At 34.5% G+C, this 26,311-nt stretch overlaps 2 protein-coding genes across 4 annotated transcripts in view; both read left to right on the plus strand.

Annotated features, from left to right (window-relative positions):
* LOC132754326 (fatty-acid amide hydrolase 1-like) overlaps positions 1-14,947 on the plus strand; it is a 67,519-nt gene extending 52,572 nt beyond the window's left edge. For all 3 annotated transcript variants that reach the window (XM_060744943.1, XM_060744941.1, XM_060744942.1), the window contains exons 15-16: positions 5,680-5,819; positions 14,741-14,947. In XM_060744943.1, the coding sequence (XP_060600926.1) occupies positions 5,680-5,819; positions 14,741-14,866 (266 nt within the window). In that variant the 3' untranslated portion in view covers positions 14,867-14,947. The remainder of the gene's footprint in view (positions 1-5,679; positions 5,820-14,740) is intronic.
* Positions 14,948-18,345: 3,398 nt separating this feature from the next.
* Positions 18,346-25,047, plus strand: LOC132754329 (heat shock 70 kDa protein 12A-like). The gene is made up of 6 exons (XM_060744945.1): positions 18,346-18,648; positions 22,755-22,862; positions 23,041-23,133; positions 23,341-23,559; positions 23,796-23,955; positions 24,276-25,047. The coding sequence occupies exons 1-6, from the start codon at positions 18,541-18,543 to the stop codon at positions 24,884-24,886; spliced, it is 1,299 nt and encodes a 432-aa protein (XP_060600928.1). The 5' UTR covers positions 18,346-18,540; the 3' UTR covers positions 24,887-25,047.
* The last annotated feature ends 1,264 nt before the right edge of the window (positions 25,048-26,311 follow it).

The following is a 26,311-nucleotide window of genomic DNA, read 5'->3' on the forward strand; positions in this document are numbered from 1 at the left end:
AAAGTGCAGGTGAGCTTTTAGGATGGCCAACCAAATGGCGTCCGTCGTCAGTCGTCCGTCCACATTTTAAATATTCTAAGGACATCTTCTATGATACCGCAAGGCCAATGTTAATGAAACTTGGCAGGAATACTCTTTGTATGAAGCTCTATCAAGATTGTTCAAAAAAATTCCATTTCATGCAGAACTCTGGTTGCCATGGCAACCGAAAGAAAAATCTTTAAATATCTTCTTTTAAAGAACCGTAAGAGCTAGAGCTTAGATATTTTGGCATGAAACATCTTCTAATGAGTGTCTACCAAGTTTGTTCAAATAAAAGCCCTAGGGTCAAAATTGGCCCCGCCCCAGGGGGTCATTGATTTTCCCTATATGCATATAGTAAAAAAATTTAAAAATCTTCTTTTAAAGAACCCAAAGAGCTAGAGCTAAGATATTTGGCATGAAACATGTTCTAGTGAGTGTCTACCAAGTTTGTTCAAATAAAAGCCCTGGGGTCAAAATTGGCCCCGGCCCGGGGGGTCATTGATTTTCCCTATATGCATAAAGTAAAAACTTAAAAAATCTTCTTTTAAAGAACTGTTAAAGCTAGAGCTTAGATATTTGGCATGAAACATCTTCTAGTGAATGTCTACCAAGTTTGTTCAAATAAAAGCCCTGGGGTCAAAATTGGCCCCGCCCCAGGGGGTCATTGATTTTCCCTATATGCATATAGTAAAAACTTAAAAAATCTTCTTTTAAAGAATCCAAAGAGCTAGAGCTAAGATATTTAGCATGAAACATCTTCTAATGAGTGTCTACCAAGTTTGTTCAAATAAAAGCCCTGGGGTCAAAATTGGCCCCGCCCCAGGGGGTCATTGATTTTCCCTATATGCATATAGTAAAAACTTAAAAAATCTTCTTTTAAAGAACTCAAAGAGCTAGAGCTAAGATATTTAGCATGAAACATTTTCTAATGGGTGTCTACCAAGTATGTTCAAATAAAAGCCCTTGGGTCAAAACTGGCCCCGCCCCGGGGGTCATTGATTTTCCTTATATGTGTATAGCAAAAACTTAAAAATCTTCTTTGAAAAATCCCAAATAGCTTGAGTTTAGATATTATACATGAAACATTTTTAAGTAAATATCTACAAAGTTTGTTCAAATAAAAGCCCGGGGTCAAAACTGGCCCTGCCCCAGGGGTGTCATTGTTTTTAACTATATGTGTATAGTAAAAACTTAAAAAAATCTTCTTTTAAAAAACCCAATGAGCTAGAACTTAGATGTTTAGCATGAAACATCTTCTTATGGGTGTCTACCAAGTCTGTTCAAATAAAAGCCCTTGGGTAAAAATTGGCCCGGGGGGGGGGGGGGGGGGGGCTATATACAGGTGAGCGACCTCAGGGCCATCATGGCCCTCTTGTTGTAAATACTTGCCATAATTGTTTCTAAATAATCAGACGATGTGTCATGCGCAAAAACCAGTTGCCTACCTTCAACGTCAAGGTCACACTTGGAGGTCAAATATTAACATAGTCTGTTACAGGGTATATTTCGTGTCCGGTCCATAACTTTGTCATTTATCAAAGGAATCTGAGATAACTTGGCACAAATGTTTGTTATAATAAGACGATGTGTGATGCGCAACAACCAGACCCGTACCTTTAGGGTCAAGGTCGTACTTGTTCATTCAAGGTCAACATTGTCTATTTGAGGGTATATGTCGTGTCCAGTCCATAACTTTCTTATCTATGAAGGACTTTTGTAAATGCTTACCATAATTGTTAACAATAATCAGATGATGTGTCATGCGCAAAAACCGGTCACCTACCTCCAAGGTCAAGGTCACACTTGGAGGTCAAATACTTACATAGTCTGTTACAGGGTATATTTTGTGTCAGGTCTATAATTTTTTCATAGATCAAAGGATTGTGAAAATAATTCGCACAAATAGTCACAATAATAAGAGGATGTGTCATGCGCAACACCTGCATCCCTACCTCCAAGGTCAAGGTCACACTTAGAGGTCAAAAATTAACATAGTCTGTTATAGGGTATATTTTGTGTTGAATCTAGAACTTCTTCATAGTTCAAGGGATTTTGAAATAACTTGGCACAAATAGTCACAATAATAAGACGTTATGTCATGCATAACACCTGCTCCCCTACCTCCAAGGTCAAGTTCACACTTAGAGGTCAAAGCTTAACATGATAGATTTTTAAATTACGTGTTTCATTTTATTTTTTTTTATTGTTACATTTGCAGATCTAGCATTGATCATAATTTTGGACTGAATGTCCTGAGATCCATACCTCAATCTTTTGAAATAGCACAATTTTATGCTTCATATAAAACTCCCGGGGCGGATGACGTTGGTAACTCTGTTACAAATTCTTGTTTAAAGAAAAATATTAACTTTGGATGAAACTGATCTACAATTGTAAAGTGTTTTAAACATCAAACAGTTAGCACTATATGACAGTTGTGACAATTTGAAGAGAATGCTATGACTGTTAACCAATTTATGTTATGATTATAGAAATAATTACTGAAGAATATACTTGTCATTACTAGAACTTTAGAGTGGTACAAACTTTAGAATAGTCATTAACTGACAGTGATTATAATATGCATTTATTGAAGATTCACTGTGATATATACTTTAAAAGATAGATATAATTGATTTGAAAATGAAATGAATCACTGTGTATGATTTAATCTTGTTATCGGTGTCGTGAAAATAAAATTGAAAAAAAAAAGATTTTTTAATTATGAATTTCATGAATATTTCTTTCAGTATAGTCAATATTGTTTTTCACACATTAAAACAGAGTACAGAAATGGAATCTACACTAAAAATTCTATAAGATTGCCAAGTTTGATTACACTATCTTAAAAAATAAAAAAGTTATGACATTTTTAATAAAAATTTCGCTTTGCTCGGGTCCGCGAACTCGAATCATTTTCCTATATAATATATAGGTACAATGTTCCAGAAAATCACGACATTTCACAAACTTCAAACCTTCATAACTTTTTTATTTTTCAAGATAATTTCAAAATTTAAAATGTTCTAAGTTAGTCTGTTTTAATTCTATCATTAAAACACACTTAAAAGACATTGTAAAAAAGTTGAAATTTTAGCTTGGGTTGCTACAATAATATGAAATTAGGTGCTACCTATGACGCGGAAAGCTCTTAAATGATTTAAGCATAACATGTTTAGTGTACATGTTAACCAGATCTATCATGCAATGCGTTAAAAGTAATTTCAGGTATTTTGTACCGTAAACATAAATAGAATAAATTGGTGGTGTTTAACCTATCATCGGGGAGAGGGACCACTGCGCAAGCGTCGGCGTCCGCCATTTTCTGTTAATCTCTAATCACATATGTTGTTTTTACGTCATTTTTAATGTGCTAATTTATCAAAAAGGATTTAAAAGTAACTGTTTACATTTAACATCGTTACTATAGTTCTTATGAATGAAATGAATGTTCATTTTCTGATGTTGTACATCATTCTTTCACCGGAAGTGTTATTTAGCGTGCGTCTGCTAGCAATAGTCTGAATTATGTAGACGCTCATTAAAAACGCTGTGATATCTATATTTAGCTCAAAAGGATTTCAAAATGGCGGCTCCCAGTTAACTAAGGATTTTTTCACAGCTCATTAGGTATAGGATATATATTTTTTTGAAATTTTCATTTACTTTTAATTTGATTTCATTTGAATTGATACGCGTCATACATGTTATCTAAGAGCGCTACAGCCCTCGCGGGGCCCGGACTTTCCGCGTATAAAATAAACAATAGTATTACATACATGAACTATTGTGAAGACAGAGCACAGCCAGTTGGCCACACCATATTTGGGTAGCAAGAAATACCCAAATATTAGCCAAAATATACTAAAAATGAATGTGTTATACTAAAAAAAGTGCTGTTTTAATCATGAATACAATATACACTTTCATTAAGATGTAATCAAACATACCCAAATATACATTTTTGAACCAAAATATTATAACCCAAATACAGTATACTCCATGAAAACTATTAAATAAAAAAAATTATACGAATGAACTTGTATGAAATTACAACAAAATTATACCCTACAAATTTAAATGTAGACTACAAATCTCATATCTTGCAAAGACATTTGTCTATTCATTAATGAACCTAACAGAAAAGCAAATGTCACTTTTTTTCTTACAACATCTGAACTGCCAATTTCAATGGAATGAATGAAAGTAATAGTTGGCTAAGTCACATTATTTTGTAAATATCAATTCATTTTCTCATTAAAATCTATATTGTATACAAACCAAAATGAATATTGCTATAATTGTGTGTGTTTGGGTATTTTGTGCTGCCGCCATATTTTGTAGAACCCGTAGCACTGGCTTAAGCAGAGTACAACATTTAAACATGAAAGTTGTGGAATTTTTAATGTAGAAACACCTGCAGGCAGTTTTCATATACCCTTCAGTGTGACATGCTTTTGCCATTCTATGCACCTAAGTGGACTGAGGTCAAATGTGAGGTTACTTATTAAAGTACTATGAATATCTTGTAAAAAAGTGATCCCTTGGAAGCATTAAAAACACCAAAATTACATGAAAATTGCAGACAACCTGCAACAGTTCCTGTCACAAAGTACATTTCATTATTTATAGACACTGAATGTATTTCTTAGATAGAGTTAGATTTATGTCATGAACTACATGTATTATATTGGTGTTATTAAATGTTGTTTTAAACATTACCATGAAAATATTCATAGGACAAAAAAATCGAATAACTTGAAATTTTATCTTCTAAAAAGTCCTTAAAAAATCAAAAAAGGTCCCTGATAAGTCCTGGAAAAGTCCTTAAATTTTCAAAATATCTAAGAGTGGGAACCCTGGCCCCTTTATATGCAAATTTTGTTGGAATATTTAATTTTTGGCCGGGTTGCATAGGTACAAACCTGGAATATAGTATGGTGAATGTCAGGCGGTGGGCGGGCAGGAAAAACTTTTCGTAACAGTTTTCTCAGCAACTACTTATCACGGCCTCTTGATATTTGGCATACAGCATTGACATGTGGTCCCATACTGTGGGCGTCAATATAATAACAGTTAAATTTTCAACATTTATGGTCAGTGGTAATTTTTTTTCATCACAGCATCATGATATTTGGTATACAATTGCAACCCGGCCTTTTCTGTCTTTGACCTATTTTTACTTTGTTTTATGTTCTTTTAAAAGGGAAAATTGTTATAAAATTAATATTTGTTATTGATATCTTTTGGCATTAGTCATTCACAACAATAAAATTGATATCTACATGAATGTTTAAAACATCTTGTGTCCATTCTGTCCTGTTGTAAATTTGCCATAGGGCCTATATTGCCTTTCAACCTCTTCTTATGTACATAAAGTAATGTGGTTTCATGACAACTAACTGCATTATAAATACTAGTTTTGTAATACGATGGAGATACAGAAATTTTCTTGTGTATTTTTGTCATTTCTAGTTCGGTATCATACTTATTCAAATATTCACTTTCTTAAATTGCCACCAAAATTCAGCCTTGTTCAACTTGCATATATTTATATCAATATAAGAAATTCCCTCGAATCATTAAAGGACTTTTCAACAGGACATGTTTATTTCATAAATTTGTAAAGATAAAATGTTAAAATATTCATTTCAGGTGGTGTGACATATACAACATTGTATAATGTTCTCAACTTTCCAGCTGGTTGTGTTCCTGTTACCAAGGCTACAGCTGTGGATGAACAGAATATGAAAAATTATCCAAATGTTACAGGGACACAAAAATTTATTAAAAAGGTTGGTAGTGGTACAGAATAAAAATAATATTCACTGTATATGAGGTTACATTTGCAGACAGCAAAGTTTGTAATGTTGGCAGCAATTTTATTTTAGTAAATCTTCTAAGGAATATGTTTCAGGTAATCTTCCTATTGGTATTTATACACATTTATTGCAACGTCTCACCTTATTGTTTAAATGTTATTGTTAAGCTTATTTTAGGTATAAATTATTTTTAGACAATCAGTTAAATAAACAAAAACAACTGTTCGCTCACTATGTCATTGGAATATTTTTTTTATTATTTATATAATTATTTGTTAAAATTATTGCTACATAACCTTTGATGTTAAATTTTACTATTTGGTTTATACTAAATTTTTTTAGTTTCATTGCGTAGGAAGCTTATAAACAAATATATAAACACACTTTTGAATCCATTCCTGGAACCAACCAGTACTGAGCAATGAGTTTAAAGTTTCTTTTTCAAAGAAACAAGGACTTGCCCCTGACGGGGTTTGAACCCATGCGGCTAGCGATCATTAGATTACTTGTCTGATGTGTTAACCACTCTGCCATGCCACCACTTAAATTTATTAATTTGATACTATGATATCAATTTATTACAAAGTGTCATTTGAAATCTTGGTAGCAAAACTGAAGTTGGAAATCAAATCTCAGAAACTCAAGAATTCTATGTATTGAATAAAGTAAAAATTTAGAGAATCTATTTTTCAGGAGACCCAGTGAATGTAAATAAAGCATAATTAGATACTCACTAAAAATAGTCTGATGTACAGTATTATGTGTTGTTTTTAGCTCGACTTTTTTATCTTAAAGTAGAGGTATTGTTATAGTCCTGGCGGCGTTGCCGTTACGTCCGCAAACTTGTACCTGGATCATAACTTTTTTAGTTCTCGGTGTATTGTCTTAATACTTGGCCACAACAACTTTTGGGGGAAGACCTTTCAGTAGACCACACTAACCTTGACCATCATCCATAAATGACCTTGACCTTCAAGGTCAAAAGTCCAAATTTTGCTTGTTCTTGCTATTATTGGCTGTAACTTTGTTATTTTTGAATGAATTGTCTTAAAACTTTAACATAATAATCTTCAAGGAAATCCCTTAACTCCCTTGACCTTCACTCATAAATGACCTTGATTTTGAAGGTCAAATTATTGAAATTTTTATATCTTTTTCTTTTCTTATTTTTCTTCTGTAATACAAAAGCGGATATATATGGAATGGATTCATACTTTGACAAAACCAATTTGACAAGACAGACTGATTAAATTTATGAAAAGGAAATGGAAGATTTGTTCAAACATTACCTCGTTTAGAAAAAGTAAAAAGTCTAGCATTGCCCCCGCGGGCCGGCGGTGGCTCTTGTTCTGCTTAATTTCTTACTTTAAAATGGTAAAATGGATGTCATTTTTGTGTCGCCTCTACGGAGTAGTGGCGACACATATAGGGATCACTTCTCCATCGTCTGTCTGTCCGTCTGTCACAAAACTTGTCCAGACTACTCCTCATAAACTACTGGTGCAATTCATCCAAACTTTACAGGAATGATCAGTACCAAGTCTAGTTGTGCATATTGTCAGCATTTTCCGTTCAATGATTTTTGTCAGAGTTATGGCCCTTTAATAATTTTTATTTTTAAAGTTTGTCCGGACTACTTCTCTTATACCACTAAAGCAATTTCAATGAAACTTTACAAGGATTGATCTGTAGCTCAATTCCTTGAGCATATTGCATGGGTTTTCCGGTTGAATGATTTTTGGCAGAGTAATGGCCCTTTGATTAAAAGGTGTTTTTTTCTGTGTGTTGCCAGATACACAAAAGCTTGTCTGGACTACTCATAAACTACTGGTGCAATTTCAACCAAACTTTACAGGAATGATCAATACCAAGTTTAGTTGTGCATATTGTCAGCATTTTTAGGTTCAATGATTTTTGTCAGAGTTATGGCCCTTTAATAATTTTTATTTTTAAAGTTTATCTGGACTACTTCTCTTAAACCACTAACGCAATAATTATTTCAATGAAACTTTACAGGATTGATCTCTAGCTCAAGTCCTTGCGAATATTGCACGGGTTTTCCGGTTGAATGATTTTTGAGAAAGTTATGGCCCTTTGATAAAAAGGTGTTTTTTCTGTGTGTTGCCAGATACACAAAAGCTTGTCCGGACTACTCCTCATAAACTACTGGTGTAATTTTATCCAAACTTTACAGCAATGATCAGTACCAAGTTTAGTTGTGCACTGTCCGTTTGTCGCAAAACTTGCCCTAACATGAAATTAGCCATCATGAGGCGACACATGTGATCACTGATCGCTCTTGTTTATGAAAGTGAGGTTGATATAAAGAAGATGTATTTTAGCACACCTATGCTTAAAGTGCTTAAGATTCACAATTTTTACAACAGTGCATCCATCTCAACTTATTATTTGTTTGGGTCATCTCACCAAACAAAATAATGGTAGGGAAATTTCAGAGCCTGAAGTTCTTATTTGCAAATGCCAAAAGTAGTCCCAACTCCTCGAAGCAGTTACGCCAAAAAATTCAGGGGAGATCACTGCGTAAAGATTGTCAAATGACAGGCGCATTAATTTTCGTAACGAAAAAATAGTTCCCGATTGTTCGAAGATTTCTAATATTGTGTTATTCTTATAGATATACATGCTTATATTCAGCTTCATGATTATTGAGGGACTTTAGTGAATAACCTCCCCTGAGTACTCTCTATAAATAGGTAGGTCCTAAGCTATTGGATTACTCGGACTTTATCGCCTATTTCTTTTTAGCAAACTAAATTAATTAGGGCTAATTGTGATCATTTGTAATATTCAGATTAAATATTGCGATAAGATGTAGAATCTGTTGACATAAATGAAACTTTTTTTCTTCTTAAAGCCTCGGTCTCACTTACTCCCGGCAGAGCCCAGGACCATCCCGGTAAGTTACCGGGATGATCCGGGATGAAATTATTGTTGCGGTCACACTTACCCCGGCAGCACTACGGTAGTTCCCTACTAACCACCCAGGATGCGCTCCGGATCATCCAGGCAGAGCCCAGGTGAAGCTACGGTTCATGCCGGTGCTTCCCCGGTCTTTCCCGGATGACGCCGGAAGAGCCCCGGTTGACCCAGGCAGAGCCCCGGTCGATCCAGGCAGAGCCCAGGACGATCCAGGCAGAGCCCCGGTAGAACCCCGGTGGATTGAAAACGCCTGAAAATGATAACTTTGATACATAATTTTTATTTAATATAATATCTATTGTTCCAGAATAGTAATTCATGATGATTTTCTGAAAAATCCTTATGCCATACTGGATAGAAGGGAAATGCGAAGGCTTTTAAACTGGATAGAAGGGAAATGCGAAGGCTTTTAATACAAACAAGTTCAATCATCGCAAATTGTCTTTATTCTTTTGAAATGATCCGGGCTTTGCCGGGGCTCTACCGGGATCAACCGTAGCTCTACCTTAATCCTCCGGGGCTCTGCCTGTAGTTACCCGGGCTTTGCCGGGGCATATACCGGGGCTCTACCGTAGCTCTACCGGCTATATCATACCCCGGATCATCCCCGGTTTGTGCCGGCAGAGCTACGGTGCTTTCCCGGTATAACCCCGGTCGTTCCCGGCAGAGCTAAGGATGAAGCCGGCAAAGCTATACCTTCCCGGATCATCCCGGACCACCCCGGTGATATTAAATATTTTATTCCATCCGGGGTCGAATGCCGGATCATCCCGGATCGTCCAGGATGTTGCCGGCAGAGTTACGGATGTACCCCGGTTGTTCCCGGTCGTTCCCGGATCACCCCGGACGTCTACCGGGGCTCTGCCGGGATGTAAGTGAGACTGTAGCTTTAGGTTTACATATTTGTTGATGCATGTGGAAATAATTGATTAAAACATATCAACCTGTCTAACATAAAACTCATGGATAAAATCAAAGGATTCCAAATATTTGGACCTACTTACATTTTGGTTAACCTCGGTTTTTATCAAGGGAAGATAATCCACTAATGTCCCTCTTTAACTTCAGTGTTGAACAACAGGTTTACCATGAACAAAATTTATCGAGTTAATAAGGGTTACAAACTCTAATTAAGAATAATATGGTATTCTTCAGGCTGTTATCTTATAGCTCCCCGTGGTCGAGTGGTTTATAAGCTCGCTTTGGAAGCGAGAGGACTGGAGTTCAAATCCCAGTTCAGGCAACACGTTTTGTTTTTGTTTTTTTTAAAGCCAAATAAACATTGAATTGAATATCAGTGCAGTGTTGCAGTTAGTCTTACTATAGTTATAACACTGGAAACAGCATTGGTGACACTATACAAACAAATTGGTTTATAATCTCACAACCTTCACTTTTCTGACATTCTGAGACCCAAACAAATCAACGCCTTCTGTGCTTTGATTTTTGTGTCGCCTTAAAAAGGCGACATATAGGGGTTACTTTTGTCGGCGGCGTCGTTGTCGGCATTCCCTAAAGCTTGTCTGGAGCATAACTCAGTCACTTTAAATCTGATTGTCTTCAAACTTGGTATGTAAGCTTCTTTCATTAACTCGAAGTGCAGTGCACAAGGACCGGTACTCTGCACTTCTTAATTTTTGAGTTATTGCCCTTTGTTAATTTTCATACTTTAATTTTGTCCGGGCCATTTATCTTCAACTATAAAAGCTATGGACTTGAAACTTCATAGGATGAGGAGAAGTGCAGTGCACAAGAACCGGTACTCTGCATTTCTTACATTTTGAGTTATTGCCCTTTGTTAATTTTCATACTTGTTTTTTGTCCGGGCCATCTCTCCTAAAGTATAAAAGCTATGGACTTGAAACTTCATAGGATGATAGATCTCATAATGAAGAAGTGCAGTGCACATGAACTGGTATTCTGCATTTCTTAGTTTTTGAGTTATTGCCCTTTGTTAATTTTTATACTTTATTTTTGTCCGGGCCATTTCTCCTAAAGTATAAAAGCTATGGACTTGAAACTTCATAGGATGATAGATCTCATAAAGAAGAAGTGCATTGCACAAGAACTGATACTCTGCATTTCTTATTTTTGAGTTATTGCCCTTTGTTTATTTTCATACTTTATTTTTTTCCGGGCCATTTCTCCGAAAGTATAAAAGCTATGGACTTGAAACTTCAAAGGATGAAAGATCTCATTAAGAAGAAGTGCAGTACTCTGCATTTCTTAGTTTTTGAGTTATTGCCCTTCGTTAATTTTCATACTTTGTCCGGGTCATTTCTCCTCAAGTATGAAAGCTATGGACATGAAACTTCATAGGATGATAGATCTCATGAAGAAAAAGTGCAGTGTACAAGAACCGGTACTCTGCTCTTCTTATTTGTGAGTTTTTACCCTTTATTAATTTTCATACTTTATTTTTGTCCAGACTATTTCTCATAACTTATAAAAGATATGGACTTGAAACTTCATAGAATGATAGATCTTATTGATAAGATAAGAAGTGCAGTACATAGAAACTGTTGCTCTGCACTTTTTATATTCTGAGTTGTTGACCTTTGTTAGTTTTCATATTTCATTTTTTTCCTGGTCATTTCTCCTAAACTATATTGTTCACAAGGCAACACATCCGACTCGCGGAGTTCTAGTTTCCTAGTGAGGTACGACTTCTCCCCTAATACCACTGTGTGGAATTTGTTGCTAGCATGAAGGGCTACTTAATCTCCAAATCTCTCCATTGATAATCTGGGTCAAACGGGAAAAAAAAAATTTAAAAATGGAAGCTCTGAAAATCTTCTGTAAGTGCAAGGTCTAGCTTAGGTATTTTTGGTGCAGCATCATTTAAAGACTCTACAAAAAAGTTCAAATGATAGCCCTTTGGTCAAAATTGGCACCACCTCAAAGGGTCATAGCTTTTCCTTGTATAGTAAATACTTCAAAAACTATTCTACTTGAAAACTACAGTCTTAGATATTCTGCATGAAACATTGTCTAGTGAATCTCTATAAAAATTGTTCAAAATATAGACATTTTGAATTGGCTGCACCCTGGGTGTTGAAGATTTTCCTTATATGTCTATTGTAAAAATTCTCTAAATTAATGGAGGCTAAATCACGTATATTAGGCATGAAACATTCTAAAACCATGAAGGTTTCAGCTATATATGACATGAAGTCTAGTAAACCTCTATTAAAATTGTTAAAATGATAGCACTTGGGTTTAGATTTGCACCATCCCTGGGGATCATAGATTTTACTTATCGTTATATGTTTATATTTTCTATCTTTTCTAAAGCCATGAAGCCTAAAGCTTAGATATTTGGCATGAAACATTAATAATAATAATAACTTTATTAACAAAATGTAACACATTAAGACAGATTTGTTACATCTTATTTACAATACAGCCTTCTAAATAGAATAAAATCAATTAAAGAAAATATAACATTTCAAAGAAGTTATTAAATAATAATCACAGTGTTAAAATACATACTTAAAACACATACTTTACATTTTTACAATTCATTTTATCAATAATAATTATTATTAACAATTTAACATTAATACAAAATGTACTTTCTTCATTGCATCTTCACAAATATATGCAGTTAACAACAAGCACCCATTATTAGAAAAACATTTTTAAGTAAGAATAGAAATCTACTAATTCAACTCAACAAAGAAGTACAGTCATAAGGTATGAAATTGTGTAGTGATCTCTATCAAGTTGTCCTTGGGTCTTAATTGTCTCCAGTGTGGATGTGATGGAATTTCCACATAAAGTTATAGTAGAAATTGACGAATTCTACTTCTCTAAAACCACTAGAGCTAGAGATTTTTGGCATGAAACATTATCTAGTGGACCTCTGCCAATTTTACCAAAATTATAGCCATAAGGTCTAAATTGGCCCTGCACCAGGGTTCATTGATTTTCCACATACATGTATATCTATATGAATTTTGTAATATCAGTTTAAGAATAAGACTTCATTATCTGCTTTTCATTTATGGTGTTCAAAAACAATTTGGTGTCGCCTCTACATAGTGGCATTATATATAGATTACTTCTCCCTAGTCTGTCTGTCTACACTTAGTTATACCCCCGCACAACAAAGTTGTAAAGGGGGTATACTGGAATCAGCTTGTCCGTCCGGACATCTCCTTGTCCGGCGTTTTTTCCTTGTCCGCCCAATAACTTATGATTCCTTTAACCAACAGTCTTCATATTTGGTATTTAGATTGGTCATGATTAGTAGATGATCCCTAGTGATTTTGAGGTCATAGGTCACTTGACTAAAAAAAGCTTGTCAGCCCAATAACTTAAGATTTCTTTGACCCACAGTCTCCATATTTGGCATGGAGATTAATCATGATTAGTAGATGACCCCTATTGATTTTGATGTCACCAGGTCAAAGGTCAAGGTCACAGGGGCCTTGACTAAAAAAAGCTGTCCGCCCAATAACTTAAGATTTCTTTGACCCACAGTCTTCATATTTGGCATGGAGATTAATCATGATTAGTAGATGACCCCTATTGATTTTGATGTCACCAGGTCAAAGGTCAAGGTCACAGGGGCCTTGACTAAAAAAAGCTTGTCCGCCCAATAACTTAAGATTTCTTTGACCCACAGTCTTCATATTTGGCATGGAGGTTAATCATGATTAGTAAATGACCCCTATTGATTTTGATGTCACCAAGTCAAAGCTCAAGGTCACAGGGGCTTGACTAAAATAAGCTTGTCCACCCAATTACTAAAGATTCCTTTGACCCACAGTCTTTAGATTTGGCATGGAGGTTAGTCATGATTAGTAGATGATCCCTATTGACTAAGAGGTCACTGGGTCAAAGGTCAATGGGGCCTTGACTAAAAAAAGCTTATCTGCCCGATAACTTAAGATTCCTTTAACCCACAGTCTTCATATTTGGCATGGAGGCTAGTCATGATAAGTAGATGATCCCTATAGATCTTGAGGTCACTGGGTCAAGGTCAATGGGGCCTTGACTAAAATTATTTTGTCAGCCAAATAACTTAAGATTCCTTTGATCCACAGTCTTCATATTTGGCATGGATGTTAGTCATGATAATTAGATGACCCCTATTGATGTTGAGGTAATTGGGTTAAAGGTCACAGGGGCCTTGACTAAAAAAGCTTTTCCGCTGGATTACTTAAGAATGCTTTGGTCAACAGTCTTCATATTTGGTCTTGAGGTTGTTTTTGACTAGTAGATGACCCATATTGATTATAGGTGAGTGTGAAAAAAGGTCAAGTCACAGGGATTTTTACTATAATAAGCTTGTCTGCTCAAATGCTTAAGAATGCCTGTCCGCAGTGTATTCATTTTCACATTTGAAGCATGTAGAATACATAACTTAGCAATGGCTTAGTAACCTCAGATTTGGCAGGGAGGTTGTCCTTGAGCTCTAAATGGCCACTTTAGATTCTGACAAAGTGGTATGCGGCGGTGGGGGGAGGGGGGCTGTATTCACGCCATGACAATGGCAGTTTTAGTAAATATAGTTTTGTATAGATTAACATGCCTGTATATTTGTAGCACTGCCTATTGTATTTAGTAGACCTCTATAAGTTTTATCAATAATGCATTTGGAGTATAAAATGCCTCCACCTTTGAGGTTATTTAATATCATAAGGATGAATAAGATAAAACATTTTTCAGACAAGTTTCTTAATTGGGTCTCTACCCTTATTGAAAGATTATTTATGATTACTGAGACAAATTTACATATATTGCTCCAGCTTTGATGTGCGCTTGTGTTTACAATAGCAAAAGGTCATGGCTTTGTCAAATTATATACAAATGTATGTTTATAGTTTTTAGCATTTTTTCCTCCCATGACTCAGTGAATGGGTACCTTTTTGCAAAATTTGTTACTTAAAATAATTTTGGCCGAGGGCATTTGTATTTACCAAAGACGTTGTTGTTTTTGTTTTCAGTATTTTAGTTCGGACACAGGAGGGTTACCAGTATCTGTACAATGTGTGGGGCTACCATTCCAAGAAGAGCTTGTGTTACGTGTGATGAAAGAACTAGAAACAGGACTAAAACAATTGAAGGAGTAAAATGAGATTATATAGGAAAATATATGATGGTTTTTAATACAAAAAATATCCATGGAATAAACAAGATTATTTTAGCCAAAATTTGTGTCATTATTAATTATAAATAAACCAGTGTTTACATTTGTCAAAGTTCACAAAGAAGTTTCAGCGAAAAATATTTAAAATCTGTTTTAGTGAAACAGAACAGCATTTTATTTCTAGAAATAAAATTCCTAGAAATTAAGTAAGGATAGTCTGAAGATTTTGATTGTCTAGATAGTCTACGGGGGGGGGGGGGGGGTGGTAATCATAATTGAAGGTCAATATCCAGTGCTAATAACTCTCATGGATTTTGACTGAACTATGGCCTTTTTTTTTAAATTCTTAGTTCAAGTTTTTTGATACCACAGCAATCTTTATAACTATAGAAGGTATTCACATGAAACTTAATACATGTCTTTGGAATCATAATTGGAAGTCGCTATCTTTTTGACTTTGTGAATTTAGAAAATGTTTGGTTAAAGTTTTGCTTGCCACATTAATCTTTCATAAAACTACTTATTAGTCCCCTACCGGTTTAACCGGAGGGGACTTTAGGTTTACCCTCCGTCCGTCTGTCCGTCTGTCTGTCTGTCCGTCTGTCTGTCTGTCCGTCTGTCTGTCAGTCCGTCAGTCCGTCCGTCCACAAAACTGGATCCCGCGATAACGCAAAAAGTACTGAAAATATTTTTATGAAACTTGATATATGGATAGATGGCAGTATGGAGATTATGCACGTCTTTTTTTTTTTCTTCCTATGTTGAAAATTCTGGTTGCTATGGCAACAAATAGTCTGAAAAATATGGCAAATTTAACACATAAACTGGATCCAGTGATAACTCAAAAAGTACTGAAAATATTTTTATGAAACTTGAAATAATGGGTAGATTGGCAGTCTGGAGATTATGCACATCTTTTTCTTTTCTTCCTATGTTGAAAATTCTGGTTGCTATGGCAACAAATAGCCTGAATTTCAAGATTTTCTGATTTAAATTTTTCAGCTTTTTCACTATATGTTCTTTATTTCTTAAGGTGTTTACTTCAAACTTTAAATATAAGTTTCTGGTCATCAACCACATCATATGTGACAAGGTTTATAAACTCTAGCACAAAAAATATCAGTATTACCTCCCTTGAACTTAGATTTTTTAGGGGAAAAAATGTTGTCTTTTTTTAAATAACTTCTTTATTTCCTAATGTATCTACTTCAAACTTCATATATATGTTTTCTTATTATCACTCGACATTTTTGAGAAGGTTAAATACTCTAGCAAGACTATTTCCAGAATTATGTCCCCTTGAACTTAGATTTTTTTTAGAGAAAACTGGTATTTTCACTCCAACTTCTTCATTCCTTATAGGATTTACTTTAAAATCCCACATCGTAATAATATGACAAGGTTGTATAAACATAATTTCCTTACTAAGCATGGAAACTTAACACATTACTGTGATATAGACAAACTTATTTTATTATGTTTTGTGGTTGATATTTTCAAATACAGACTTCATCCTCAAATTCATTATAAATGGCAATACACAGGAGTGTATGACAAAGAACTTTTTGAGGGACCGGTAGGGGACTACTGTATTGCCCACAATACTATCAAATGCTTGTTGTATATTCACTTGAAACTGGATTTACACTGCAAGGTGACTTTCCAAAACCCATAACTCTGGCATTAATTTTGGATGACTTTAGGTAAAGGACCGACAAAATTCTTTGGTCAATATCCAAGGCTTAAACTGTCACTTTTTGTGACTGAAATCTTCCTCTTTGTTTATGAATCTTTGTTCATGAATCATACATTTTCTAGGCTTTTAATTTTACCATCAAGCACTGAGAATAGTCGGACACACTTATCAACAGCTCTTGTTGTTCTGTTCTGACCTAATCAAATATGGACTTACAAAATTCACACTGAGGTAACAGTCAAATATTTAACGAAAATACAGTGTAGTAACAGGAGTGTAGGACAAAAGCTTTCCCCCTCCCCCCCCCCCCCATTTTTGGAAAATACAGTGTAGAGTGTCAGGGGACTATCTTAAAACATTGCTGAATCAGAATTTAAAAAAAAATGGAAAGCAATCTGTTTTATACTTGTGATAATATAAAAATTAACTTATGGTGCTTAGCAAAAGTTGAGTAGTATAGTACTGGTAAACTGCTTGACAGTCTTATTTAATTTGTCTACCCAGGAACGATGCAGTGGCTGAACTGTGCTCTGGTAAATTCAATGTGGCTTACAGCCGTGAACCTGAGTGAAAACTAGCAACACCACCACCATCAAACCTCGTTTTTCAGGGCGTTCGTTGCCGAGTGGTTAATGTCTCTGACTTCTAGCCACTTGACTCTCACCGTTGTGACAGGGACTTTGGATTCTTCATGTGAGTAGGCTATCCAGCTAGCTTACGGAACGTCGGTACGTGGTTCTACTCGTTCGTGCCTGAAACAATGCATGGAGGGACACCTGAGGTCTACCTCCACCAATAAAGCTGGAAAGTCGCCATAATTATGATCTATACTGTGTTGGTTCGACGTAAAACCTAAGAAAAATGGCATCTTTTCACCAATTTAGCATCTGATTCTTTATAGAGACAAAATAAATGAATAAATAAAATCATTTCCTCCATGACCTTGAGATGAAATTGGAATAGTTATGTTTAGCTCAGCCATCAAGAAAGGTTCTTACCGCCAACCTTCCGCTATTTAACCCTTTACCTCATATATACGCGAAACAACGCACTTTCAACCCCACCCCCTCCCCCCTTTTTAGGCCTGAAATAGTGAAAAAATGTCCTATTTGGGCCCCAAACACATGTTTTCGTTTGAGAAATGTTTGCTAAAAAATGAGCACTTTTTTCGGCGCCGCCCCCCCCCCCCCCCCCCCCCCATCCAAAAGATACATCAGGAGGTTGCCAGAAGGGGGATGTGCCCCTTCTGTTTGGGGGGTTTGAAGGGGGGCGGACTTGTGAGACGCTAAAAATGACCCCAGGTCGATCATAAGGTAACGTGTAACCAACGCTGAAAAGCCTTTGACTCTATCTCAATCCCTTGAGAAGTTGCAGCACTTTGAAATAAATTTTGATGCAAAAAATCGAGGCAAAATAGTGATTTTTGGCAATTTAGAGATGTCCCCTCGTTGCCATGGTAACCGGAAATTTAAGACTGAGCATGTCGTTACAAAGGCAATGGTCCAGTCAACATTTGTGCCAAGTTTGATTAGTATTGAAGCATTTTTCATAGTTTCATAGCAGTTTGAACTTGTAACAGGAGGCTTTTCAGTGAAAACGGCCATTTTTCACAATATGCTCATGAGGGAAAGGGTTAACTCTGAAATGGAATGGCTAAATATACCTACCTAACAATATTAAGTAGCTCTTTATTTAAGAATTGACAACTTATGTAAGAATTGAAAATGAAGTCTGCAATTAAGGGTTCAACAAAATTTAATTTAACAATTATTTATTTATTAACGCCCTCAAGTTACATACCCTTGTAAATATTGATCAAACGATTGACCACGGTTTAATTGAAATGATTTGTATGTTATCAGTCTATATATAAACAGGGAAGTAAATTGAATGACGTTTTACAAAGAAAACGATATCTTATAAGTTACGTGAAAATGTAAATGGAATAACAATTATAGAAAATGAGCGGATATAAAACCAAGTTAATTGTTGCTGCCATAGATTTTGGAACAACATATTCAGGATATGCTTATTCGTTCAAAGATGAATACAAAAAGGATCCATCGAAGGTTTTCTTTACTTTCGATTTTGTTTCTATAGATCTCTTTTAATGTTGAATAATAAAGACAGCTCCAGTAGAATTTATTTTTATATCGTCATAGTACGGAATACCGTTAGGGCCATCGTGGTTATACGTTAAAAGGGCGACAGTGCGATGACGACAATGCGACAGTGCGATTACGACAATGAGATAGAACGATGACGACAGAGCGATAGTGTGATCGCACTGTCGCCGTCGCATTGTCGTCATCGTACTGTCGTCATCGCATTATCGCACTGTTGCCATCGCATTGTCGCACTTTCGTCATCGCGTTATCGCATTGTCGACTATCGCCTTCTGGTGGACGGTTCTAAGCTGCTGGCGAATAAGCTGCAGGTATAGAATATGGGATAATTTTGCTTTTGTCAAGAAATCTTTTTCTTCTTGTTTTTTCTTTTCCTTTTTATTATTTTTTTTTGTTTGTTTCTTTTCTGTATACTAATAATGTTTAAATAAAATTATAAATTAATAATAAGAATCATTTTATATTTAAATACTGAGAGAGTTATACATAGACGGAAAATGTAATAAATTGTGTGAAATTTTAATATACAGTGTAATAGAAATATTTCAGATGAAAATGATCTTCTGTTGACATTTAAAAGATGCAAAAAAACTTTAAATCATTGTTTATTACTTGTTTAAAAAAAGACAAACAAATTATATTCATAGATCATCATCAGTGGTTTTATTGTTTTGCAACATGTATAAAAATATATATTACTAACATTGTAAATAAAGATACATGTAATCAGAAATTTACGTCAACACATAATTTTTTCTATATATCTAACATAAGTGGTCAACAATTTTCACTTTAAGATTAACTTAACAGCAGATCCTACTATAAGTTTAACTGGTCAGCATATTGTACTATAGCCAACTGATTCCGCTGGTGGACATAGTGAGACTAATAATATCTTGTCATATTTTGCGGTTCGGTTTGGAATATCCGTCCCGAGGTGACCCGCCCATGGGCGGGTGACCGAGGGACGGATATTCCGATCCGAACCGCAAACATATGTCAGATATTTTTTCTTGCATATTCTACCATATTCCATTATATTTTAAATTCTTTATCTTTATTTTCAATGAAAATTTATATCATTACAACCGTAACTACTTTCATTCAACAGCGTATGAATTACAAAATCATTAATAACGGTAAAATGACGTCATCTTTATCGTGCCATTGTACAGCACGCGACTCATCTGGAACCCCCCATGCCAGATGAAATTTCTGGCATGGGTAAAACTAACGGAAACGCCAGTCTGATATGCAAGAAAATGTGTTTCAATGTTGAAAAACACATCTATCCATTATATTTAATACTGTTTATTATTTTTTTTTAAGGGAAACATGCAAAATTCGAATTACCAACTACCTGCCGGTAGGTAGTGGGGAATTAAGAATAACTAACTACTAGCTAGTAGGTAGTAGGTTATTCGAATAACCAACTACCTATCAAATTGACGATCCTTTAAATTTTTATCAATATCTAAGATGGAGCCATTTTTGGTGATTGGTGAACATAGCGCGTTTATATTTCTTAAAGATAGTAAATAAAAATGATTAAATAAAAAAAATAATAAAGATATACTAGATTTCTGTGTCCACTTGTTTTAGCCAAAGTGATTTTAGCTCAACCTTGAGAAACTGCTTTTGCAATGTTAATAAAAATTGGTTTATGGTTTATGCCATATTTTCTTCTTATACTATGTGGTCAGCAGACTTAACGTACGCTGCTTTAGGTACACATGTATATTAGGATCTGCTGACCAGTTAACCCATTACCGCATAAGCATTTTGTGAAAATTGAAAAAAAACCCTGTTACACAAGTTCAAATTGCTATGAAACTATAACGTCGGTGGTTCTACTTAGGTACCCGTTTGTGCCTGAAATAATGCACGGAAGGGCATCTGAGTTCTACCTCAACCAGTAAACTGGAACGTCGCGATATGACCTATACTGTGTCGGTGCGACATAAAACCCAATCAATCTGTACGTAATATGTAAATCAAATACTGTAACAACTATAAAACTATAAAAAAATGCTTTTATACTGATCAAACTTGGCACAAATATTTACTGAGCCTAGCATTTGTTACCATGACAACGAGGGACTTTCAAAATCACTTTATGTTGTGTTAATTTTTTCCATCAAAGCTACAACTTCCCGATGGGTCGGGATAAAGTGAAGGGCTTTCAGCGTTGGTTACACGTTACCTTAAGATCGACCTGATGCCATTTTGAGCCTTTCACAAGTCCAGATTTTTCTTGGAGTTGAGTGGGGCGGCAGTCCCACTTCAAACACCCCTGCAGAAGAGGGCACCCCCCTCTCTTGCACCCCGATGTATCTTATAAATAGGGCATGGTTTTCACTATTTGATGCATCAAAAGGGAGGATGAAAAGGCGTGAAAACACGTCTATATGAGGTAAAAGGTATAACATATAGTAAAATATTTTGACCAGCTACACTTACAAGGAAAACAGTTGACCAATTAGATATCTAGAAAAATATGTTATTTTGCAAGCATTATGTTAGTTAATATAATAGATTCTACATCTCGCAAACCAATCAAACCACTGCTGAGAAACTAAAATATAAAAAAAATGCTTGTGTGGTTTTTGCGTATTTTCTTCTCATTCTATATGGTCAGAAGATTTAACGTCAGTTAGATTTATTATGAACTACAGTATATTAAGAATTATAGAGAAAACTTATGATTTAGAAATGAAATGCGTATTTTCATTTACACTGTAAAATTTGTTCTTGACTGCAGTGAAACATATTTTCCGTATTTTCACTTGTGACTTGCCGGACTACGTTCTTCTAGATTCAGCCGATACACAAAATTTAAGGCTAAGACTATCAAATTGTATCAGTAATGTCAAAAATAGAAAAAGTACATGTATATAATAATAGCGCAACTCATGAAATATGTATTTTCATACCACTCGATAAAAATAAATCCTACATTTATAGAAAAAAAACTTGAATATCCTCTATGTAGTACTGACGCATTAAATATTTTTTGCATCTTTTAAATTTCAACATAACATCATTTTCATCTGAAATCTTTCGACTTTTTTAAAGTTTCACACTGTTTATTACATTTTCGTGTATTTTATAGAAGTATTTCCCCTATCTAAGAATTTAATTCAATTAAAGTATCGATACTTTGGCAATATTAATTTTGTCCCCTATCTTTTGATATAAAATGTTACTTTTTATTAATTTATAATTTTTCAGTATACAAAAAAAAGAAACAAAAACAAACAAGAAAAGGAAAGATCTATCGTATTGTCGCCATCGCATTATCGAACTGTCGTCATCGCATTGTCGCACTGTCGTCATCTTACTATCGCACTGTCGTCATCGCACTGTCGTATTGTCGTCATCGCATTGTCGCATTGTCGCCCTCTGGATTAGAAAGTCTAATCACGATGGCCCTAACGGTATTCCGTATCATAGTAAACATGCTTCGACTGTACAAATATTTAATATCAAGTGAAAACTAAATATACAAAAAACGCCAAGTGAAAGCGTATTGTTAAAATACTTTTGAATTCATTACATTACGGATTAATGTACCGAACAAAAACATCCAACGAGTTTCTTTAAGTTAACGTTGTCAATTGTTATTACATCAAAATGATCTCAATTGGCTTACGTTTCTGACATTTTTTTTTATAAATTATAATGATCATTTGAAGAGATAGAAGCAGTCGATTGGTCACTACCCCTTTGATGCAGATCAAATAAATAATGATATCATTGAACTTTCAACAGTTTACAAAAATTGAAGGTAAATCTATATACAAGTCGACCTATATCGTTCAAAAAATCAAAATCAATAATTAACTTAGTGTCAATCGAATTCTATTGGAAAATGATATACAATGAACACTGTGTCACGGTCTGTATAATGCATTGAGAGACATAAAAGTAATACGGAAGAGTATTATAATGTCCGAGAAGTATAAATGTGTCCTTCACTATTTTCATTGTAACATAATATTGTTATTTAAAACTTGCATACTGAAGTAGGTAGCCATCTATTCTTTCAGATATTTGCCAACAACAGTTGGTCTGACGGTACTAGTATGAGGACGTCAAAGGCACCTACTGTTATTTTATTCGACAACAAAGGAAAATTCAATTCGTTTGGATATGACGTATGAAAATTTTAGTACTATTGTATTTTTAACATTTAAATTGTATGTGTGTAAATCATTCTTATTCCTTCTATAATATGTTTTCCTTGAATGGGATTGTCAAACTCATGTCTTCTTTTTTCAGCTTTTAAAGTTCTATACTTAATGGCTTTCAAATACATTTTTGTGTATAATATAGGCCGAGACAAAGTATGCAGAACTTTCTGAAGATGAAGAACATATTGGCTGGAAGTATTTTAGGTGTTTCAAAATGAAATTATACGAAAAAATGGTAAGGGGTTTATAAAATTATACGTAACAATAAGAAATTTGTTACTTGATGTGATAAAGCTTATAACATGAAATAAAAGTATATAGATTTAAAAAAAAAATAATATTAAAAGTTGAGAATATTGATATTAAATATTGCTTAAAATTTTGTCAATAGATAAAGTCTTGAAATCTTTACTTTATATCAAAATGCTTTGATTGTCAACAGAATCTTCGGCGGAAAATGATGCTTTCAGATGACCAGGGAAATCGAATGCCAGCCTTAGATGTTTTTTCTGAAGCAATTAAATACTTAAAGGACCATCTTATGAAAAAAGTGCAAAGCAGAATTGAAGATATACGTGACACTGATATACATTGGGTTCTTACAGTACCCGCAATATGGCATGATGGCGCTAAACAATTTATGAAAGAAGCAGCAGCAAAGGTTAAGGCCTCTTAGAATTGTTCACTGAAACCGTAAATGAGTTTATCTTTCGGCCTAAGAAGTAAATGCACATCGAGTTAGCTTGTTTTGACACGACATTACATTATATCTTAATACAGAGACCAATATATCTCATTCTACATTTTTTTATTTTTTTTTTCATTTGGCCATACAATCATTAGTTAAGAAATGAATGAACATACTATTCAGTTTATTAATTAGCTCTCTGTATTCAGGCAGGAATTCCAGAAGACCAACTGACATTGGCTTTGGAACCAGAAGCAGCCGCCATATATTGTAAGGAATTGATGGTTTCAAAGGCGAAAGAGCAAAATGAGGAAGCAAACTTACAGATTTTTGATCCGGGTTCTCAGTTCATAGTGCTAGATTTAGGAGGTTAATTTTCTTTCATAGTTCTTAAATTGTCATGGTATTTTCAATGAACAATGGTTGAAATTAAATGAGTGACAACCGCCTTGATTCTTACAACAATCGGTTTATTTACTAATGTTTACTAGCAATTGAAGACATGAGTACTTAAACATACATTTTAGTAATGTTTAATTACATTTTTATTTATAATTATCTATTGTAATTAAGAAAATACGTATACATGTATATTGATTCCAGAAAGTAAATTATATGTATCTATGATAAACTACTTTTTTAATATGTGCTTATATTAAAACTTTGACACTGAATCTACGTTTATTTAGGCGGAACAGTTGACATAACTGTTCATGAAGTACAAAGTGATGGTACTCTAAAGGAGCTGCACCCTCCGAGTGGTGGACCCTGGGGTGGTACAGTTGTTGACAAAGGGATACATAAATTTTTAGACGAGCTGTTTGGTAAAGATGTTATGGCAGAATTCAAAGAAGAGAGCGAATATAAAGTAGATGATCTTGATTTACAGAGAACCATTGAGTTAAAGAAAAGAAAGTTCAAGGATGACGAAGACAAAGTCAAACTTAAGTTGCCAGTGGCGATGTACGAACACTTTGAAGGGAAAACAAGCACAAGTTTCGCATCAACTTTACCGATGACAAAGTTTGCTCGCTCTGTAACAAAGAAAAAAGACAGGCTCATTATTGAAAATGATATATTCCTGCAAATGTTTAAAAATCCAAAAGACTGTTTAGTGAATCATGTTGAAAATATGCTTCGAAAACCTGCACTTCGAAAAGTGAAAAATATAATAATGGTTGGTGGATTTTCAGAGTCTGAAATAATGAAGAATGCCGTAAAACATGCCTTTCCTACAAAGAAAATAATAGTTCCAGACCAACCAGAAATAGCCGTTGTGACGGGTATGTATATGATTTGACTTTACTTCAATACGAGGGATGATCCGGAATGTGTTTATAGTTTTAATAAATTTAATGTTTACTTAAATAGATATATACATGCGCAAAAAATTAATAAGCACGGAAACGCCACAGCGGCGCAGCTCAAAAACGTTGATTCGTTGATTTTTTTTTTATTTTATGCTTTGAGTGGATTACTGATCTTTATTTTATGTTTTTAAGTGGATTACTGATATATCCGCAAAAATTATTTTTGATAATTTCACAGAGAAAATTATCAAAATACATGTATAATTTCACACTTTTCAATGACAAACTATTTTTTTAAGATTTTCCCCATGTGGTACCTCAATTTTGTTTTTGCTGACAATTATGACAATGTCAGGCTGTTTAGAGAAAATCAAAGTTGAAATTGATAAATAACTTAAATGTCAAAAGTAATGAAAAGAAGAAAACTTACTTCTATTCATCCAAATTACCAATCACCAAATATCGTTTCTTTTTTGTTTTTGTTTCATTTTTACAGTCTGAAAAATACATTCCTTCCACATGCAAAACTGCTGTAGATGACATTTATGCATATTTAAGTATCCTACGAGCAATAACTGCCGTATGCTTTATGAAAACTTAAAAAGCAATGACAGTCCGAAGAATAGGTAAACAATCCAGCGTTCGTAAGGCAGCCTTTCAACAATTCCAAGTTTCCAATTTCTTAAACGTTTTTTCAATGTTTACACATCTGTCAACACTTATATATTGTCTGTTACAATCCTCAAATAAGTTTTCTTTCTTTTAAAAAGGTGTATGACTAACAAATCCAAATGATACCTCTGAATCAATCACAATCATTTTCCTTCCGTGAAATACACAATTTTCAAAAATGGCGGACGCTTACATTTAACAAAGCCAGGTCAATATAAATTCGCAGTAAGTTACAGAAATATGGATGGATGGTTGGACTTTTTCTCCTTCTAGAATTGTTTGTTTTTCTTATTAAAACAAGCGATCATTCATATTTATTTAAATAAAATGAATAACACCGAGTCCAATCGTTCACTATGTTTCCCAGGCGGAGAACGCATGAAGAGATCAATTTTACAGGTGGAAAACCGATACTGTGGTAAGAAAATTGTCTTCAATTTCTTTGACAATGCATATTTCACAAAACTTTATAGCCTATTCTGATCTCGTATAATTACTTTATCCGACAGGCATCTCAAACTCGCCAAATCTTTGTTAAATTATTAGAATCATTATCGACAACTGCACAAGAAAAGTGTCACAAATTTGGTAAATCGCTCTTTGATAGCCAATAATTGACATCCAAGCAAACTTCTAAACACTTTATATCGCTCTAAAGGTTCTTTATGAACATTATCCTCATCCACCAAAAAGCCTGTTCTATTTCAATCTTCGTATTTTTTGGATTAATATCGTTTAAGCGA

The sequence above is a fragment of the Ruditapes philippinarum genome, unplaced genomic scaffold (genome assembly GCF_026571515.1).
Source record: "Ruditapes philippinarum isolate M1 unplaced genomic scaffold, ASM2657151v2 ctg5708_1_1_1_1, whole genome shotgun sequence".
NCBI lineage: Eukaryota > Metazoa > Mollusca > Bivalvia > Venerida > Veneridae > Ruditapes > Ruditapes philippinarum.